The 19865-nt window shown below is 33.4% G+C and overlaps 6 protein-coding genes across 11 annotated transcripts in view; 2 read left to right on the forward strand and 4 right to left on the reverse strand.

The window, feature by feature from the left end:
- LOC128872869 (speckle-type POZ protein-like) overlaps nucleotides 1-4315 on the forward strand; it is a 6839-nt gene extending 2524 nt beyond the window's left edge. Inside the window, exons 1-6 of one of the 2 annotated variants that reach the window (XM_054115989.1) lie at nucleotides 545-851; nucleotides 1579-1786; nucleotides 2195-2493; nucleotides 2955-3176; nucleotides 3681-3828; nucleotides 3884-4315. In XM_054115989.1, the coding sequence (XP_053971964.1) occupies nucleotides 1609-1786; nucleotides 2195-2493; nucleotides 2955-3176; nucleotides 3681-3828; nucleotides 3884-4152 (1116 nt within the window). In that variant the 5' untranslated portion in view covers nucleotides 545-851; nucleotides 1579-1608 and the 3' untranslated portion in view covers nucleotides 4153-4315. Of the gene's footprint in view, nucleotides 1-544; nucleotides 852-1578; nucleotides 1787-2194; nucleotides 2494-2954; nucleotides 3177-3680; nucleotides 3829-3883 lie in introns of those variants that run through there. The other variant, XM_054115988.1, reaches the window with a different exon arrangement.
- LOC128872868 (tudor and KH domain-containing protein homolog) overlaps nucleotides 1-6125 on the reverse strand; it is a 14732-nt gene extending 8607 nt beyond the window's left edge. The window contains exons 1-5 of one of the 2 annotated variants that reach the window (XM_054115987.1): nucleotides 5686-6125; nucleotides 5208-5616; nucleotides 4910-5122; nucleotides 4653-4810; nucleotides 4316-4536 (exon numbers count right to left, since the gene is read on the reverse strand). In XM_054115987.1, coding sequence (XP_053971962.1) covers nucleotides 4316-4536; nucleotides 4653-4810; nucleotides 4910-5122; nucleotides 5208-5616; nucleotides 5686-5781 — 1097 coding nt within the window. In that variant the 5' untranslated portion in view covers nucleotides 5782-6125. Of the gene's footprint in view, nucleotides 1-4315; nucleotides 4537-4652; nucleotides 4817-4909; nucleotides 5123-5207; nucleotides 5617-5685 lie in introns of both variants that reach the window. The other variant, XM_054115986.1, reaches the window with a different exon arrangement.
- Nucleotides 6126-7074: 949 nt separating this feature from the next.
- LOC128872194 (glyoxylate reductase/hydroxypyruvate reductase-like) lies at nucleotides 7075-9441 on the forward strand. Its single transcript, XM_054114638.1, has 6 exons — nucleotides 7075-7235; nucleotides 7595-7722; nucleotides 8157-8346; nucleotides 8544-8707; nucleotides 8793-9083; nucleotides 9302-9441. The coding sequence occupies exons 1-6, from the start codon at nucleotides 7168-7170 to the stop codon at nucleotides 9415-9417; spliced, it is 957 nt and encodes a 318-aa protein (XP_053970613.1). The 5' UTR covers nucleotides 7075-7167; the 3' UTR covers nucleotides 9418-9441.
- Nucleotides 9442-9551: 110 nt separating this feature from the next.
- Nucleotides 9552-11163, reverse strand: LOC128872195 (ragulator complex protein LAMTOR3-A). 3 transcript variants are annotated; one of them, XM_054114640.1, is made up of 4 exons: nucleotides 11145-11163; nucleotides 10710-10759; nucleotides 10273-10500; nucleotides 9552-10048 (listed from the first exon to the last, which is right to left on the reverse strand). In XM_054114640.1, the coding sequence occupies exons 1-4, from the start codon at nucleotides 11146-11148 to the stop codon at nucleotides 9911-9913; spliced, it is 420 nt and encodes a 139-aa protein (XP_053970615.1). In that variant the 5' UTR covers nucleotides 11149-11163; the 3' UTR covers nucleotides 9552-9910. The 3 variants fall into 3 exon arrangements, with proteins under 3 accessions (XP_053970615.1, XP_053970614.1, XP_053970616.1); XM_054114639.1 differs by lacking the exon at nucleotides 11145-11163 and adding an exon at nucleotides 10892-11076; XM_054114641.1 differs by lacking the exon at nucleotides 11145-11163 and having other exon boundaries at nucleotides 10599-11033.
- Nucleotides 11164-11641: 478 nt separating this feature from the next.
- LOC128872193 (erlin-2-B-like) lies at nucleotides 11642-13813 on the reverse strand. The gene is made up of 5 exons (XM_054114637.1): nucleotides 13579-13813; nucleotides 13210-13329; nucleotides 12949-13138; nucleotides 12596-12854; nucleotides 11642-12531 (listed from the first exon to the last, which is right to left on the reverse strand). Exons 2-5 carry the CDS (start codon nucleotides 13315-13317, stop codon nucleotides 12102-12104), a joined length of 987 nt encoding a protein of 328 aa, XP_053970612.1. The 5' UTR covers nucleotides 13318-13329; nucleotides 13579-13813; the 3' UTR covers nucleotides 11642-12101.
- An 855-nt stretch (nucleotides 13814-14668) lies between these two features.
- On the reverse strand, nucleotides 14669-19336 carry LOC128884857 (SET domain-containing protein SmydA-8-like). 2 transcript variants are annotated; one of them, XM_054138514.1, is made up of 7 exons: nucleotides 19133-19336; nucleotides 17751-17946; nucleotides 17128-17355; nucleotides 16624-16905; nucleotides 15579-15866; nucleotides 15284-15494; nucleotides 14669-15219 (listed from the first exon to the last, which is right to left on the reverse strand). In XM_054138514.1, the coding sequence occupies exons 1-7, from the start codon at nucleotides 19210-19212 to the stop codon at nucleotides 14909-14911; spliced, it is 1596 nt and encodes a 531-aa protein (XP_053994489.1). In that variant the 5' UTR covers nucleotides 19213-19336; the 3' UTR covers nucleotides 14669-14908. The 2 variants fall into 2 exon arrangements, with proteins under 2 accessions (XP_053994489.1, XP_053994490.1); XM_054138515.1 differs by lacking the exon at nucleotides 19133-19336 and adding an exon at nucleotides 18066-18500.
- Nucleotides 19337-19865: the final 529 nt, after the last annotated feature.

The following is a 19865-nucleotide window of genomic DNA, read 5'->3' on the forward strand; positions in this document are numbered from 1 at the left end:
CGCTACCGCTCCACCGGTATACTCGCGCTCGGATTGGTCGGCCGCCTGGCGCGTAGCCTTCGCTCCCGCGTATACGCGCGCTCTGATTGGTCGGGATTTTCTATTAATATCTCCGTAACGAAGCCTCGGACAACACTTTTGCTAAGGAAAAAGTTGTTTCAAATCACCCCTTGAACCACCCCTTTCAAGGAGTTACAACATTTTTTGGGACACCCTGTATACAAACGTACGCGCACACATCTGTCACGTGATAACAATATAAAGTGACACACAGTACATTTCTCCAAATTTAAATTGCAATTGGCCTTTTTTTTTTTTTTTTAACTAAATTAAATTATGCTTAATAACGAATAATAAAAAAAGAAACTTATCATCGACTGGAATAATCGTTCCGTCGTTTTTAATAATAATACTCGCACCGCCCCGCGTATCTAATTACTTAATCGTTCGATGTACCTGCCAAGAAGCGAAAAGATAATACGCGATATTATCGCGCGGCTAAGAAATTCTAGTTGAATAAAGATAAACGTAGATCGGAAACTGGCAGCTCGCCATATGTGAATCGCTTTATAATCGTCGAGCGTGCAATTTATATCGTAAACTTTGCCTATGCATGTGCAACGCGAGAGTTTAACAACGGCGAAACGTTTTGCGCGGTTCGGCAAAGCTTTATCGCGACCCGTGCGGTGCAATTATACTGCGCCACGAGGGTCAACGTGTTCCCAGACAGACAAAATTGCGGGGAAATCGACAGCGAACGATGATAACGAAGAAATATTTTCATGGCGGTTGTTAAATTGTCCTGGGGCACGTTAAGAGATAAAAAGTAGCTGATAGAAACAAAATCGAGGGTAATCGAAACATGTATAACAAATTGAGCAAACTTTAAGTTGTCATTCTACTTTACTGGCCAAGAAAATCAATGCTACTTCGCTAATTTTGTTCGAAATTACATTACAAAACGATGTATTTTAAACTTCATCCGTATATTTATTATGCTTTTATAATTATATTAGAATTTTTTCAAGAAGAGATATGAATATTACATTGAACTATCTTTAAATTGAACAATAATCTATTTTAAATTGCGTAATATTCGTATTTCTTTTTGAAAAAATTCTAACATAATTATAAAAGCATAATAAATATACGCATAATGTTTAAATCGTTTTGTAATATCCTTGCCAAAAAAAAAAAATTAGCAAAGAAGCATGTTTTCTTGGCCAATATAGTAGAATGACCCCTTAATATACCAATAAATTGAAATGAATAACAAGCGAAATTGATGTAGCTCCTATACAAACGTTCCTCCTACTAATAAACACAATGCTTTGCTATGCTTTGACCATGGTATTAGTAATTTAAAGAACCCAGTGGTTCTTGCATACAAATGTGTTTATGTAATAATAATTGTAATAATTTTAATTGTTCGTTTCACTATTTAATTCAACGCTTCTTACCATTACTCAATATTCTGTCGTTATTTGTTCCCCTCAAGTATACGGTTAATCGATTGAATAAAATGTTACAATCCTAATGGATTTCAAGTTTAATGACTCTCTTCCTCGTTTCAAATAGGACCTTTCGTTCGAGTGAAATCGCTAAAAAATGGAACTATTAGTGCCGACAGTCTCGGACGTCGTCTTCAAATATACTTGGCCAATTCCACGTTACAAGAAATACATATCAAAGAAAAGCTTAATCGATAGCCCGTCGTTCGACGTGAACGTGAACAATATTCACAGCGTATGGAATCTATCTATCAGATTTTGGAAGGACCCTGACGGTAAGGCAGACGATTTGCAACCATAAAATCGTTATTACTAGACTGCGGATCTTTATGCAAAATAAAATCTTCATGAACGTGCCTACAAAAATTGAACCTAAATAAGAATTTATTTTATTCTGTAAATATCATAACATGAACTTTACTTTCAATCTTTTTCATATTCTTGCATATTGTGTGCATTTTGTAGGTTCTTGCACATTCAAATTTCCTATAAATGCATAAAGAGTCTATGCAGTCTAGTTATTACAATCACGTTAAAACTATTCAAATTTGTCCCTCAAACAATTGAAAACTTGAACATCGTTTATCTTCATTAAGCACATGAAATAGATGAATGCATTCTTTTTCATTTGTAATAAATAATCGTCGATCAATTTCGTTAAACGTTAAACTGTTTGGTAACAGGCAAAAGAGTTATAAACCCCGTGGTACTGTGTCTGAACATGTTGCACTGCACGGTAGACGAGGCGGAACAAGCGAAGATACGATTTCAATTTGCAGTTTTCAATGCTGACGTTAAACACTGGGAGTATTGTCACGTAAGCAGAACAATACTCGAACTGAAATCATGCACAGATATTATTTCCTTGGGGTACAAAGACTTGTCAGTAGTCGATAGGCATTTAAACAAGAATGGCGAGGTTCTGTTAATGGTCAAGATACAAATAGTCCAGTGTGAAAACGAAAAGCACAACTTATCGCAGGCAAGTGTTCCTCAAATAATAAAATGGCTAAGATTTTTCTATTTATATTGTTTCATACAACTAATAATGTTCCACGAGGAAATGGACTATTTTAAAAGTTACATAAAAATCAATCGCTATAAGCATTATTTAAATTAATTTAAATGAAGCTTGATTAATTTCTCACAAGTAAAATTTGTCATTAATCTAAAGAAAAAGATTTGGCAAAATTGTACCGATTTAAACATTGTATCAACAGTACATCTTTTAAAAGAATATTTAATTTTGTAGATATTTGAATATCAGGTAATAATAGTAATAAAACATGGAAGCACAGATTATAGAAGTCTGTGAATTTTGGAGTTACATCAGTAAACAATATCAGCATATATAATTTCAGTTTTCCATAGTTTGAACAACCATTGATAAAGGAATTATCAATTTTATAGATAAATTAAAATTGAGAAATTACGTTTTTTCAGGATATGGCCAGGTTACTGAAGCATCCATCCGGTGCGGATACTAAATTAACTTGTGGTGGTTTAACCAATACAGAAATTCCAGTTCATAGCAGTATATTAGCCGCGCGTAGTAATGTTCTACGTGAAATGATCTCACCTTTGAATGAAACGTCGAAGAAAGACTCAAAGACAGAGACCGCAGAAGATAATGCGTCGGATACGCGAGACTCGCAGGAAGAAAAGGTGATCGATAAAGAAAACGAGTGTTTGAAATAATCCAATTCGATCTCTAAGAAGAAGCTACTCAAACAATCTTTCTAATATTAACATTATAATTATAATTATTCTTAATCTGTATTAATTTGATTTATAAAACATATCCTATGTTTACATATAAAAACAGAACTAGCATAATTGGCAAATTTAATGTGTTGTTGTTTCTTTATATACGTATCTAACATACCTGTTTCATACATAAAATATAACAAATACAAAGCAATTCTAATTTTCCACGAAATTACGAATTGAATAAATTTTCAAAGCTTAAGCTGTATAATTTCCGTATTAAATTAACATAATCCTGCTATTAACTGTAGGAATATAAATTAATGAGATTACTGTCTTTTTTGCAAGTGATACTTTTTCTAAACTTTATTAATTCCACAGGTGAGTAGTCAGTATCGCTATTATATAATAATTTTGCAATATATAAATTTATCATAATGATATGTATTGAAAATATTTCAGAATCACTACTCGTTTTCTCTGGACTTGTTAGATCTTACTAAAGAAGTGACGGAAGAATTGTTACGATACATATATAGTGACCATGTCGATAATTTGGATGCTTTAGCTCCCCAACTTCTATCTCTGTCAGAACGTTTCTGTTTACAAGGTACTGTATTTTACGAAGTTACTTATAAGCAAAGTTACTCATAATTATTTTCTAGGACTGAAGGAGCTTTGCGAGAGGAATCTAATTGAAACAATAACTCCAGAAAATATAGCAAGCAGACTTTTAGTTGCAGACGAGTTTGGCTGTTTATCGCTTAAAAGAGCAAGTTTGGCATACTGCGAAGAAAACATAACTGTACTCAACAAAAGTTTAGCATGGAAAATGATGGAACATGTAAATCCACAATTATTCAATGAAGTTTGCGAAGCTAATATTGGTAGTTCAAGATCAAGCAACATGGATGACAGTGAATTAAGCAATTAATGTCTTCTTTTCCTACGAACCGATATTAATAATTTTATATTTTTCAAAGAAAAAACCTGTATGTAATAACTTTGCCGACAGTTTCGTTGATTCCAAAATCTAATTTTAAATGTTATATTTTATTCCAAATGTTAACATAATAAAAAGAAAAGGAATGACTTACCGTGGTTTAATGCCAGCCAAAGAACACTCGATTGCTTGCAATCGTAAGCTTAAGAAGTTTGTGCGAAGTTCCAGTATAGAATCAAGTTGAACTACTTCATGGTCCCCATAATCCATAAAATAAACTTCACATTGGCCATCTTCAGGTTCTGAAATAACTTCGGCTCTATACCACAGTTCATCGAAACTGAATTTTGCTGCAACTACTTGACCCAGAGTTACCTAAAACAGTATGATGTAACCATAACAATAATATCAATTATAAATAATTTGAATTCATTGTTTCTTTTTCATACACTATTTTCTGTAACTAAATAATACAGCTAATGTATACATACATTTTTTAATCTATGTAACTCTCGATTTTCTTCTTCACTGTAATACTCAGCCATGTCAGACACTAATTTGTCTAAAGCTGTAGTTCCATGACCAACAACTTGAATCCAGAATTGGCTAGGATTTTCCATTGCAGATACATATATTTCCATTAGACCATCTGTAACTGAAAGTAAAAGTATTTAAATGTATCAAAGCAAATGGCGACATTCGTAATTTTAAAGGTAAAGATATTATTTGAGTTATTTGCTTTACACACCTTGCAACACTGAACTTTCAGTGGAATACAAATGTTCAGTGGAGTTAACTGGACTGTTGCGCAGTGAAGATTTACCTCTAGGCAGTCTTACTGCAGCAGAGGCTTGCACTTTTGTATAAGATTCTTTATCTTCGCGAACTTTATCCTCAATTTGCGATAAAGCTGAAGCAATCTGTTCAGCTGTACCTTTTATTATAATCCTTCTTTCAGCATCTATAAAATATTTGAACTAGTCACGAAACCTTTACAAAAATTGAACAAAAAAATGCTTTGGAACTAATATATACAATTAACATACTCAAATCGTAGGGAGTAAATCCACTTTCAATAATAACTTTTGCACGAGAAGATGCTTGTATTTGCATTATACTTTCGCCACCTCTTCCTATTATCCTTCCACATGAGTTCTGAGGTACATACATTTCATATGTTTCAATTATAGGCTGATTTTCAATTATGGATTTTATCATTTCTTCCGCGAAATGTACAGCCTCAAAAGTTCCTCTTATGATGCAAATACGATCAGGACATTCGAGATTGTCTTCTTTAAAATATATTTGTGTTCCTGTCTTATTTTGTACATCTTTTACTACAGAACCACCTCTTCCAATAACAGCGGGAACAAACTGCCTAGGTACTTTGTATTCTATACTAATTCTATGCACAATTTGTATTTTCTTTCTTCGAGAATTTGCATCATCTTCATCCTAGTTGTTCGAAGGATCGATTAATAGGATATATCAAGAAATATGAATTTATAAAGCTTTCAATCTTACCTGTTTGTACAGTAGATATATGAAAGCAATGCTAATACTTGTTAAAGACACACCAAGTAAGAGCGGTAACGTGATTTGTCGTGGCAACCACTTCATTTTACTTTTTGATATTCTAAATATGGAACTTGTTTCGTATCTTTTATTTTTTCGTTAGTTCATTCTGCTTTAACCGTGGAACATGCTTTGGAGTTATTGTAAATATGTCTCATAACCTCGAAATTCTTGTAAAGATATTTATGGTACAAGTACGATAGATGTATATCATTAAACGTTCACGGAAATCGAAGTATACGTCCGATGAACTGTTTCATAACTTTTCATTGAACTATCCTACTCGTTTGTAAATATAAGTTAGTAAGTAAATTATTGAGTTCAGATCGGAAATCGTATTTTTAAAACCGTATAGTTACCAACCTGAAATTGTAAATTTAAGGTGGTTCTTTCTCAACTGTCCTAGTCAAAACAAAACTCAAATGCAGAAAGTATTAATATATAATAACGATATATGTATTTTCTATAGTAAAATTCTTAAATTATTATTTGATTATAATTTCTAATAAAAAAATTAGTAATTGACGCAGTTACAGTTGTATTTAGTTTTTCAAATATTATTTTATCCAACGTAGTAGTTACGAAATCGAACACGCGGGAACTTCGCATTTGAATTTTCGTCAGGTTAAGCTACGAGCGAAAGAGATCGACAAAAATTGTATAAAATACCAGGATTTATAAATTATCGATTTTGAAAAATCAACCACTTGTACCTTAAGTGGTTTTATATCTTATTTTTGTAAAATGTTATCTGTAAACAAGGAAATGCGAGTTATAAATACGGCAGTCATAACAGGATACTGCGGTTGATGTTTCAAAATGTTGTTTATCGGTATTATTGAAATCCTTCCTGTTGTGCTCTACGCATTACTTAAATTTGAATTTCGACAAAGAATTATGAATTCTACACTAAAATTATCGATTTTACATAATATTATAATATTATAAAATATTATATTATGTATATGTATTATATTAATATAATATAATATATATTATATATAATATTATAAATATATGTACATATATATTTTACATATAATTATTACAAATACTTGTACAAAATGTACAACTATTATCAATACTTTTACATAATATGTAAATACATTTATATATATATGTAATGATAAAACATACATTTCATAAATGAAGTAATTACTATAATTCTATTTTTCTTTGGAGCGACTAAGAGCGTCAATTTTATGGTTGTATCAGATACTGATGGTAAAACCAGTGCCCTTGATTTCAGTGACTGGAATCAAGATCTGACAAGTCACATGGGTGTAACAATTTGTTATCGTTATGTTCGGTTATGTTGTATGACGCCTGCGCACATAATCAGATCTTAACCTTATATAACGCAGGCATGCATGGCAGGTCTGGCAGTTTACAAAGTATTTACCGTTGTAGTCAGTACATAAAGCAACAACAATGAGGCCTCGTGTATTGGTCACCAGTAACGATGTACCTTCTGCTGGCATAGATCTTCTTCGCACAAAGTAGGTGCATTTCAAACGTCTAAAACATAATTCGATTGTCATACAATATTGCATTAATGCAACAAAAAAGAAAAAAATATAATATAATATTACGAATCGTCAGGGTACGAAGTATTTATAATAACGATCTTATTTCTCAACTGGATCTGAATTGCAATTAATCTCTATATTACCGCTTGCGTTGTAGACCGTTAAATTCATAATTCGATACGCGAATGCTCGACGCATTTCGATTATCGACAGTACACTCTTTCGAACATTTCGGCGGGCAATCGTAAACAGTTTCGATTTACACGAATTGCGCTATCTTATCTCGTTACAAAATGTTTTAATATTCTGTTTTCTTGTTTTTTGTGTAGATGCGATGTCACAATAATTCAAAGTTCGAATATCGAACGGGAAGATTTATTGCAAGCACTGCCTGGTCACGATGCGGTCTTTATAGCTAAACATCATAGTGTAAACACTGAATTTCTTAACATTGCAGGTGATTATCGAACTGCATTTTTTTTAATGTCCCTATCTTATATATTTTATATTTTTATGGAGATAAATAAATCTCGAATACTGTATTTATGCAGTTAATTAAATTGATAATGTTACCTTTTAATTTTTTATAGAATATTAAACGTAAAATGTATGTATGTATAAATAGATTAAATTAAATAGAGAACACTTTATAATTTTATAAATTTAATCTTGTATATACATGTTTATGTATACATGTATATATGTATATATGTACATATATATATATATGCATATATACTAATTAAAGAATACATACATAATATTAATGTATGCATACATTAATACACATGTGTATTACACAGGAACATAAAATATGGACCTGATTTCTAAATATAATAAATTGAATAAAATTGACTTCACAACTGACTTATTAAAATTTTCCATAAACAGGACCAACGTTAAAGGTGATTTCAACGATGTCAGCTGGTTACGATTATCTGGATGTGCCTGAAATTAAAAGAAGAGGAATCAAAGTTGGACATACGCCTATGGTTTTATCGAACGCGGTTGCAGATATTGCTGTACTTCTAACATTGAGCGCATCGAGACGAGCTCACGAAGGACGACTAAAACTGGAACAGTAATTAAAATTGCTTCTGCCATTTTTGTTGACGTTAAGGACGTAAATGTCTCTTTAAAGAAATCAATGAGTTATCCAGGCGACCTGTTTTAAATATACCAAGCTACAAACATTGATAAACATTGAAACATTGATTTTAGAAATTATACTTAACGATACATTTTTAATGTTTGCATATACAATTTTTGTTAATTTAGAGATCAGTATGAACGCCGTCTTGATTGGCTGCTTGGTCAAGATATAGAAGGATCAACAGTGGGTATAGTTGGTCTGGGCAACATTGGACAAGCTATTGTTAAACGACTGAAGGGATTCGAAGTTGGTCGTTTTATTTATACAGGCCATTCTCGTAAAAAAGCGGGTACTTATCATTATATACAACTAAATATACAACTAAAACGCATATATTCATTAAGCATTTTATTCGATTGTAATTTCATACATAGGAGACGACTTAGGGGCTCACTTCGTATCTCTCGACGAGCTTCTCGAACAAAGTGACTTTGTAATCGTCGTTGTTCCGTTGAACAACGAAACAAGAGGAATGTTTAATGATAACACTTTTGGAAAAATGAAGAAAACCGCGGTACTTGTAAACGTTAGTCGTGGACAAGTTGTAAACACGGATGCGCTAGTCAAAGCATTGAAAAATAAAACAATTTTCGCGGCTGGCCTCGATGTCACGAATCCTGAACCATTGCCACCTGACCATGAACTTCTTAAACTTCCAAATGCTGGTTAGTATCGTTAACTATCTTAATAGAAACATTTAATGATAAAGTAACATTTTGTGCCCTTATGCGTGTAACATTTTATTGGTAGACATTATAATTTACAATTCTGCACACACACGCTCGCACATACATATACATACATAATGTGTGTACTTATTGATTAGTAATAGAAATGTATAGCAAAACTATATACATTAATATATATGTATTATGTACCGCAGTGGTCACACCTCACATAGGCAGTGCTACTATGAAGACTCGACGTAATATGTCAATTACTGCAGCACAAAACATTCTCAATGGGTTAGAGGGTAAGCCATTGGTGTACGAAGTCTAATTATCGATGTTTGAAAATTTGAAATATATGATTGTATTATTTAATTTTCAATGATATAATGTTAATAATATTTAATATCACTTGTTTTACATGTATATTTCATACTATTTACAGACATGTGAAATTTGAAAAAATTTTTTTCAAATGGTTATATGTTAGTTTAATTACAAACATAGAATACATAATGCAAATATTGAAATGCCTCACAGTATATTATAAAAATTCGTAATTTCTATATATTTCTATTGTACTGTTTTATACAAGATATGCGCTACTTATTTCCTTCCAAATATGTACTTAAAACATCGTATAAAAATGCCAGTAGAAGAATTTATAAGTATGAAAGACTACGAATTAAACGTTTTGTAAATTAGAAACAAAATATACAGTAACGTCTTCCTCGCTATTTATACCATTCCTCCTATACAAGTCATTACCAAATTCAACCGTAAACTTTTGGTATTTATCACCCATAATGGACAACAGGTAACCATCAGGCTTCCACTACTGCATTTTTTAAATTACTCAAGATTGGATCGATCTTATTTTCCAAAGATAAAATGTGGCCTGTATTACAGTCATGACTAGCAATAAAACTAATGACTAATGGTAGTTTGTTCATTTGAACAACCTGCAAGTAAAAATATTAAACATTACATGTAGTTGATTATAAAATGAATTTGAAACTGAATAATGTAAATTAATATAAATAATACAGTTAAATAAATCCAAGAAGTTTGTATATGGCATATATGTACGAAACTTTGTATCCTTGTATTACATTATTCTCTATATCTCGAGTTAGATAAATAACAATAATAGTCTGCAATGCACTATGTATTTTGTTTTTATTACCTGATAACTACTGTACATGCATATGATAGTCTTATTTTTTCCAAGTCCTAGTTTACTTCCTTGATCAGTTGCCATTCCAAATGTAGATAAGAAACTTGCCCTCATAGCCAATTCTGGAGCCTTTTCATCGGCAACAGATATAACAGGCACTCCATCCCTGTCTGTTATCAATATACTATGAAGACCTTCTACGCTGCTAAGAAGTCCGTTCAGAAACTTCTTTAGTTCCTAAAGTCAAAACAAAGAAACGAATAAGAAAATATATCAAATAATAATGGTTTGATGGTATAGTAACATTATTCATTGCACATAAAATAAAAACCGACCTGCATATATAAAAATGTACTTGAAACTTATTCAAAGGGTTTGTGTATAACCTTAAAATATGTATAACATAGGATCTTTTAGATGGTTTGTAGAGTAATTTCATAACTTACTGCTGTCATTTTCAATAATCCTGGTAATAAACGTTTCGTAACTCTCAAATCTGTAAAAGTTTTATAAATCTAAATATCAACGATAGCAAACTTTTGACAGTGTTTACTATTTTTCGTAAATTTTACGAATTAAACTCGAAAATCTTATATCGCAGAACGAGAAAAAGAAAATCGTTTCTGACCGTTTTTTAGCGCAATAGCGGCGAAAGAGGAACGATAAAATAGAAATTTCGTTTCGAGCTCGATTTGAATTAGCAAATAAAGGTCAAGGAAGAAGAGTGAACAGCTGATCGTGTGACAGTTCGCTAGTGGTTCACAGTGGTTCATAGTAGTCCAACGTATACATATACCATATACGTATACAAAGATGACACTTGACTCTAAGTTCGTCGATTCGGCCTAAGATAAGCGATATATTTAAATCATTCAACATACGCATGTACAAAGAATGAATAAAAGGTTAATTAAAATAAAACCGAATAAAAAATTGGCGTCATTTAATTCCAGACAGACAGAGTTGGACCAACTCGGACAGATTTGAAATCATTTGAGACTGTTACCAATGATCACCGATAGTGCTCTTTTATTCGATTACTTATTGCAGCACTAAATAACTATTAATAAAAATGACAAATTTGTATATATATAGTATATTGTATATATTAATATATATTAATATATTGGGTATGGCACCTCTAGTCCTTTATGCCAACCTCTAGTAATTCAAGGTGACCTCTAGCCCTCCATGTAGGCTTCACCTCAGTGATCAGTATTTGACCACTTTAATCAGTACCTGACCACTGCTAACCACTCTGACCTGAACTTGACCTCTGTAGCCCATACTTGACATTTGTGACTAGTCCGGCCACAAGGACCATCTTTTAGTCAAGGGCATTAGTCAATAAGAATCAATAATTAAAAAAAAACATGAGTGGTTCACGAATCTGACGTTTATTTTAACTTATCTTACATTCCTTATCTGTGGTATACAATTAAGTTAATCTCTTTAAAAAAAACTACAAAATACATTACACACAGTAGTATATAAATGAATATAAAGTTTTGAGTGCAGTATTAATACATATAGAATAATAATATTTTTACTAGAAAATTGTACTAAAACTAACGTAACTCGGTATTAGAGAAAAGTTAGAAATACGCAAATTGTATAAATACGTGTATGTTCAGTATGTATACATACATTTGAGTTTGATACATTTTATTCTTCGAAATCATAAAATAACAAATCTTACAATATAATTGTTACTCTGAAATATTCAAACAACTTCTTCGAATTATTATATTTCAGAAACTAATTTACATTACAGTTAGATGAAGGAATTATTATTTTGTGATATACTGTTAAACGGAACAACGACGAAATAATATAAATTAAGTCTCTTTAACCTCTTTAACTTCTACACTGGAATGTACAGCAGGTTCGTTTGACCTACTGTCATACATAAACATTTTTGGTATGTGTTCGCCAAAATATATTTTCGCATTTTGTGCCAGTGCTTCATACTTCTTCAGCTCTAAATATTCTTTAGTAAGAAGTAGTTTGTTTGCCTCTGCATGCATTTTCATTTGATAGTACTCAGCATCAGAATGGCTTTTCTCTGTTGCCAAATGCATAGCATTATCGATCTCAACTATTCTTTGAAGAGATTCCTTTTCCATGATATTCTGATTATAGTAAATTTTTGAAACTTGTGCTTGTTTTTCTGCTTCGATAATAGCTTTTTTCCTGTCAGTTTCTGCATCTTTTTCTACTACTTTTTGATGTTGCATAGATATTAATAACTTTGTTTTCTCTGCTTCCCTGCAATACAAATGCATACATAATTATCATTAATACTGTTATAGTATAACAACAGTATACTCACATTAATTCATAATTTTTTCTGATAGTTTCTGGAATTTTAGGCTTAGTAACTCTAACAGCATGAATACGTAAGCCAGGTGCTAGATCGTTTAAGTCTTTCTGCAGAGCAGTTTTTAAGTTTTCATCTATTTGATCAAATAAATCTATGTATACTTCGTGCAATGTGTGCACAGAGCAGAATTGATTCAACTCGTGATGAATCTTATTGAATATTAAAGTTTGATCATAATCTGCTGTGAAGCTTTTCACTATGTTATATACTATATAATAAAATAATCTTATTAGTACATGAAATTACAACTTGTTATAACTTGGTTTTATTATTCTGTAATATGTAATTCGAAAGATTATTACCGCTATTCGCATCCAATATATTTACAACTTCTATGCGATCAAAGTAAATCATCACACCGCCACTGGTGCCACATGGTACATTCTTTACTTCATCCGTTTGTAATGTAACTTGAACCGAACGGTATATTGTCAATAAAGGTATCATCATATGAAAGCCAGGATTGCTCACTTGAGGCAATAATGCCCCACCCTGTATCATATAATGAACGTATATATATTTCTATTATCTACATAATTTCATATTTATAAACAAATATTTACCCTAAAATAAACACCGACATGACCTTCTTCTATACGGTGTAAAGAAAAGTTGAAAACAACTGCTAACCATATAAAGAAGCATATTCCAATAATGCTTTGATCAAACATATTACTGTTATGCTAAAATAAATAAAAATAATCTATAATATCTATATCAAAAGTTAATGAAATAATATTTCATTCGTCGTACAAAACTTATGCTTTTATTAACTTATAAGCGGTTCTTATTCATTAATAGTGTCCTGTACGTGTTAACAATATTTTATATAAACATTACTTAATCAAGTACTGGTAACATATTTACTTGTTTTATTCGTCTATATCATAGAGGTTATCCTATAGAAATCTGTCAAGTAATTAGAATATTACCTGTGTTTAATACAGAAAAATAATGTATTAGACGATAATAAATTCACACATTTTGATACGGAACGAATCAAATTTCGGCAGCTTCATATTTTCAAAATATAGCGTTTATATTTTAACCGGTTATGTGTATAGTGCTTTAAGCTTTAACCAACGTATCGGTTTCTACTGGTTTCTGCTACAGTTTTTTTTTTTTTAAATTTACATTGATTTACATATCTTATATTCGCGCAACAATTAGCTATGCAATTTTTATTCGACTTCGTTAAATTTAAACAGTGTTTTGCATAAACATTGCGTTTATTATACAGTATTTTACAGATCGGAAATTTTTATTTATTCAAATGAAACAATTTCAAGCAGAAGAGAAATTATTTAAATTAGAAAGATGTAATACTAATAAGCTTCAACAATCTTAATCAGAATAAACCCAGAACTGGAAATATGTTTTTTTTTTTGTATGAGTTCTTACAGTGGTAATAGCTTATAGTTATAAATAAAAGCAGCTAAATAGTGTAATACAATTGTTTTTCTTATTAAAGTATTTATCAGTACTTTTTCAATTTATACATGTATAAATATATCTACATTATTGTATGTATAAAATATAAAATATGTATATCTATATATGTAATATGTATATTATTATGTACTTCTAAACTAAACAATATCTGTCGTTCATTTTTAGTTACCATACAATTACTAGAAATATTTTTTTGTCTTATAAATTGTACAAAATCTGGATAAATACTTTCATTCGTAAACAATTTTAAGTTGAAAGTAAATCGTCATTATTATCCTTTTCATCCTTTAATTCGATCGCCCCTATCAGTAGGGAACCCAATACTCGCGTGCAAGTCATAACGTTTGCTCAAGGCGCAAATTGGTATTATAATTCCAAAAATGTATTATAATTGTTTAAGAAGATCGAAAAGGGTTCATGTATAATAAAACTCGATCCTTCTCAGCTATTATTATGCACGTTTGCGCCTTAGAGTCTTACAACGACAGCTTTATTGATTAAATAGCAATTAAATTTCACCACCGACACTCCGACACTCTAAGTGTCGCGGTACGAATTCGACGGCGCCACTTAGACAGGATTAAATTTATTTGTAACTATTCTTAATAGTCAGCGTTTTAGCATGAAATCCATTTATTGTGGCATATGAAAATTCTTCATTTTTCGGACAACAATGACAAAATATTAACCATCTGAAATAATAAAGGAGAAGATTTACTATTATTCTGGTAATAATAAAAGGGAAAAGGAGGAATAGAATGAAAGATAAAGAAAACAGAGCATGCATAGATGTTAAAGCATTTTTTATATTCATTTCTTCGTATTGGATTTATTCTTATGCGATTTCCTTTTGTTGTGGAAACGCGTGTCATCGATGGTGGTGATTGATTTAACGTCAGCTATATTTTGATTTAGAGCTTTCAATTCTTGCAGGGCTCGTTTAGCCAATTTTCCCTCTGGGGTGTCTGCTGGTTCTAAAAGAAGCATCGTTAGGGATTTCTTCAACAGACTTCCGGCTTCCTCCAGGCGCGAAGCAAGATCCGTCGAATTAATTTCACGTGCAGCGTATGCTCTGTTCGCTAACAGTACCAATGGCAAGTGCATCTCGTACAACATTATTCCTAAAAGTTTATTTCAGTTATGAATTAGACACAGTTCTATCAAGCTCATAAAATACGAAATTACCTTTTAATCGAGATATCCCCGGCTCGACCACTTCTAACACGTTGCACATTTCCTTGCACGTGTCTAGCATTCTCATCATAACTTTCTTCTGTGGATTCGGCGATGCCACTTCTTTCCTGTACGCTGCCAACAATTTCTGCTTCAAGGATAACATCAAGAAATGATTCGTGTGCAGAGAACGCGACAGTTTCGCCGTCAACGTTTCGAGACCCTTGAAAAAATCGTTAAAAGAAATGTGTTTACAGAGTTACGATAAACAACGCGCAGTACTGGGACGGTCGACAAAATTACAAACTTTGATATCGTCGTCGTCCGTGTTATCGATGAGGGTTCTTGTTATGTCCAAAGTGGCTCGCACGAGACGACCCCCGATGCTTCTTCTGCACTTATCGCATTGCCATTTTACACCCCTTCCATAGGGATTTATCGTTAAAGGATTTTGCACTCCTATGAAACCTTCTCTACACCTGGGGCACAGGATGCTGCTCATGTACGAGCCCATCTCGTAGGGGTCCATGCATAACGAGCACTCGCACTCGAAGTACTTTCCTCCACGCAGGTGCTCCCTCCTACCTGACGTTCCCTGGTAATTAAATCGGCAAATTAGTAGGTACACCAAGTACTTCAAGAACGATATTTTTATAAACGTTCCGTGCTGCTCTATGCTGTGTTAATCTGTATCATTCTGCATTACGTCCTCTACACAGGTGCTCCTCCCTCCTACCTGATGTTTCCTGGTAATTAAATCACTAAATTAATTTACGTACCCCCAAGTAATGTCCCAGATAGCACAGGGACGTCCCTGAAATTTATGTTTAGAAGATGTGTGTATTGAATATTCGGAAAATGTTGAATTTTTGAAAACTGAGATTTAAAAACAAATTAAATTTTAATTTTCTTTTTCATTTGTTGGTAGATTTTAGTTTACTGTAATTGATTTCTTGTGACTGGATTCTATGAAAATGACGAAAAAACACGATTCAATTTTTAATTACCTCCAGCGGGATTCGAACTCACGAGTTTTCTGACTACAACGCAATCTGCTTCATCACTTACCCATGAACGCCTTTGACGAACTGACTCATATTTTAAGCTTATGTAGTGACTCGCATTAATATTCGAACACCTTTTAAAACACAATTCCTACCTTTGAAATTGGTCTAAATAATTTAAACTTTTTTTTGAGAAGTTTGAAGAATTAATTTACTAGGTAGTTCTGATTGTTCTGAATAGTTCCGAATATTACGTACGTATCACATCTCATATGTACAACAAAAATATTGTATATTTCATTGAACTGAAATGAATTAAAACAGAAATGGCCGTGACTATAAACGAACCAAAAGCGACGAGGTGTAATTGAAGAAAATAGGGTCGCCTTCGTTGATCGGCAGACTGGCGTACACGGTGAGCTGAAAGTCGTTATCTACGGTAAGGTGAGTGTTTCCTCTGCAATCGTGAGCCATGAGGGAGGCCTCCATATATAAACCTCGCAAAAGGAGACCGTCCAGACCTCCCGGAGATCTCAACTCGAATGTGTTTACGTCTAAGATACCGCAAAGCTGCTGTAAGAGATCTGTAGACGCTTCTTCTTCAGGAATCAGACGAAGTGCCCTCACGACCTGCTCGTATAATTTTAAAATTGTTAAAAATTGACGAGTTGCTTTTGTTGGACAACGATTAACATAACAAGTTCCTTAAAAGGGTCTTTAGAGTTTTCTTTTTTGATACATTTTTGATTGCTCGATTGTAACGTGTACATTGATTTAAAATAAGAGAATTGGATTTATTAAAAGACAACATTTTAAAGGCCCTTTTTGGAAGATACTTTTTGGAAGATTTACATTTATAACGTTTTCCTCCCTGTCTTTCCAAACGGACGTATTTCTTCTTTTATCTATATGAGCTTCCATGGGCTCTATTTGGGCCCATAACTCTGGATTCCTTTGTTTCAGAAGCCATAATCTCAGAGGCAGCAACACACCGATGACGTCAGCTATTTTGTCGGTCAGCAGGTCTCTATTCTTTTCAAGTATTTCGCATTCGTCTGGAGTATGATGCTTTGACTCCTCCTGAAAGAGTCATAGGTTTTGTATTACGTTTTCAGGCTTGAATTATTAATAATGAATTTATAATTTGTTAAGCCAATTATTGTCAACAATAAGTGTTTGTCGATAGAATGGCTGCATTGGCGTATACGAATTATATTAGATCGAAAGTTGCATATGGGAAAAAATATATTTATATTTATTTATATATAAAAATATACCTATGGTGATACATATATTTCCCATCGAAGTTTATGTCGAGAATAATTGAATGACCCTCATCTTGAAAATTTGTAATTGCCAAATAAAATGATGTATCGTAATATATTAAATATAACTGATGTAACGTAAATAATATAATATGCGAATTGAAGTATATTTTGCAAACAAAGAATTCATTCAGGTGTTTAATTATTTACCTTGCAGGCAGTGCTGCATAAAGGTGCAACGTTGCACTTGAGGCAGTAATATTGCGTGCCTCTTCTGATTTTTGGTAACAAACGCAAACACGCGAAACAGACGTAATCCTGACTGGTCGTCATTGGTCCAACGGCAACCGGTTTTTCTCGAAGTATCACTTCGCCTGCTGCCAGATTTTTTGCTGCCTGCAAATACCTTGTGAAAAAAAATATATACATGGACATGTAACAAATTCCTATAACTCGATGCGCGTTATTCTAAGATATGAAATCTACGTTCTGTTTATTTTAGTCTTTTTGGAAAAATGTACATACAGGGTGTATAAAAATTATTGGTCACCACTTTCAAGAGTTATTGTACACGTCTGGATCGGTGGACATTTGCAAAAGAAACCGTCCCTAAAATCCGTTATGACCTCGAAAGGTGAAAGTTTTTTTTAATTTTAAAAAATTCTACTCGAAGAGTACATAAAAAGCTTCAAAGGAGCCACATATCAGAGACGAACCGCGATAGCGCGAAGCAACGCTCAGGGTCCCCCACCCTAGCTCCTATTCGTGTGCGCACGCGCGATAGCGCGAAGCAACGCTCAGGGTCCCCCACCCTAGCTCCTATTCGTGTGCGCACGCGCGATAGTGAAGCGTGACCGCACCACACAAACGTAATACGGAGCGCGGAAGAAAGTGAAACCGTGTTGCGTATCTACGAATTAAATGAATTATAAACAGACAAAGGAAACAAAAGTCATTGGACGAAAAATTCAAAAGGACAGTATTCATCTTATAGTTATCTTCGTAACAGATTACAAATACAGGGTGTCCCAAAAATGTTGTAACACCTTGAAAGGGGTGGTTCGGGGGGTGATTTGAAACAACTTTTTCCTTAGCGAAAATGTTATCCGAGGCTTCGTTGAGGAGATATTAACGGAAAACATTGACCAATCAGAGCGCGAGTATGCCGCTGGAGCGTAAGCTACGCGCTAGGCGGCCGCGCTCATACGCTATCGCAGCCGTTCCAACAGTATACGCGCGCTCTGATTGGTCAGTGTTTTCCGTTAATATCTCCTCAACGAAGCCTCGGACAACATTTTCGCTAAGGAAAAAGTTGTTTCAAATCACCCCCCGAACCACCTCTTTCAAGGTGTTACAACATTTTTGAGACACCCTGTATAATAGACTTTGCACTTTGCACTCGATGTTTTTTAAATAGACACACAAATGGTATGGAATATAATTTGTACACCTTGAAAATGAGAAAGATGTTGAAGGATGTTTGTGTCCACCACATTTTCACATTGACAGGTGTATCTTTATCTTCCTATTAAAGACAAAATCCTGAAGTCCCCCTCTGGAAAACTCTTGAATTAAAAATGATATAAAAATACCTGCCGAGTTTTTCAGTGCGTGCAATCTTATACTTTAACGGGGGGATCCCGACGTTCTTTGCCTTTTGCTCCATCGTCATACGTCAGTCGTAAGTTTTTAAAATAGATTCGACCAGGCCTTCCGTTATTCTCGTTGATTAAAATCAACCGGTTTAGTTCGAGTACGGACGGTGTACTCAGACTCGTGGGAGTCGCGGTGTCTTGTTCATTTCCTACGGTTTGTAACTGACACCGAAATACAGGCAGTTGAAGCGGTAGCCGTCTCTCTTTGGTGCACTCCCGATGCGCTATATTATTAGAAGTCAGCGCAGCAGTGCAGCGCGTGCTTGCCGACGATCACAATGCGTGCACGTTACGATCGAAGAATGCGATTATGTTGACGTTCTTTTTTATTAGTTTCGATTTGTTTTCTGTTGGGCAATTAATACGAACGAACGAGGTGTTTAAGGAAGTTATACGAGAGTTATACAGGCTATTTTGTTTAAATGATTCAATATCTCACGAGGGAGTGAAGTTATCAAAAAAAAAGCTTTCACAAAAGTTACTCGGTTCAAAAATATTTGTTTATTTTAAATGGAGCCCTATACAGGATGTCCCAAAAATGTTGGAGGTCCTTGAAAGGGGTGGTGAAAGGGGTTTCAGGAGGTGATTTGAAACAACTTTTTCCTTAACGAAAATGTTGTCCGAGGCTTCGTTAAGAAGATATTAACGGAAAACCTCGTGCAATCAGAGC

The sequence above is a fragment of the Hylaeus volcanicus genome, chromosome 2 (genome assembly GCF_026283585.1).
Source record: "Hylaeus volcanicus isolate JK05 chromosome 2, UHH_iyHylVolc1.0_haploid, whole genome shotgun sequence".
NCBI classification, from domain to species: domain Eukaryota; kingdom Metazoa; phylum Arthropoda; class Insecta; order Hymenoptera; family Colletidae; genus Hylaeus; species Hylaeus volcanicus.

Coding starts and splice junctions, on each gene's coding strand:
- LOC128872195 (XM_054114639.1), bottom strand. CDS start 11,036: ATGAACCACTGTGAACCACTAGCGAACTGTCACACGATCAGCTGTTCA. Junction 10,760..10,891: donor CGCTATTGCGCTAAAAAACG/GTCAGAAACGAT, acceptor AAACTTTTACAG/ATTTGAGAGTTACGAAACGT. Junction 10,501..10,709: donor GATTATTGAAAATGACAGCA/GTAAGTTATGAA, acceptor TTTTGACTTTAG/GAACTAAAGAAGTTTCTGAA.
- LOC128872194 (XM_054114638.1), top strand. CDS start 7,168: ATGAGGCCTCGTGTATTGGTCACCAGTAACGATGTACCTTCTGCTGGC. Junction 8,347..8,543: donor GGACGACTAAAACTGGAACA/GTAATTAAAATT, acceptor TTGTTAATTTAG/AGATCAGTATGAACGCCGTC. Junction 8,708..8,792: donor CCATTCTCGTAAAAAAGCGG/GTACTTATCATT, acceptor TTTCATACATAG/GAGACGACTTAGGGGCTCAC.
- LOC128872193 (XM_054114637.1), bottom strand. CDS start 13,317: ATGTTTGATCAAAGCATTATTGGAATATGCTTCTTTATATGGTTAGCA. Junction 12,855..12,948: donor TATATTGGATGCGAATAGCG/GTAATAATCTTT, acceptor TTTATTATATAG/TATATAACATAGTGAAAAGC. Junction 12,532..12,595: donor AGAAAAAATTATGAATTAAT/GTGAGTATACTG, acceptor TTTGTATTGCAG/GGAAGCAGAGAAAACAAAGT.
- LOC128884857 (XM_054138514.1), bottom strand. CDS start 19,212: ATGACGATGGAGCAAAAGGCAAAGAACGTCGGGATCCCCCCGTTAAAG. Junction 17,947..19,132: donor CGCACTGAAAAACTCGGCAG/GTATTTTTATAT, acceptor TTTTTTCACAAG/GTATTTGCAGGCAGCAAAAA. Junction 16,906..17,127: donor GGGAGGAAAACGTTATAAAT/GTAAATCTTCCA, acceptor TTATACGAGCAG/GTCGTGAGGGCACTTCGTCT.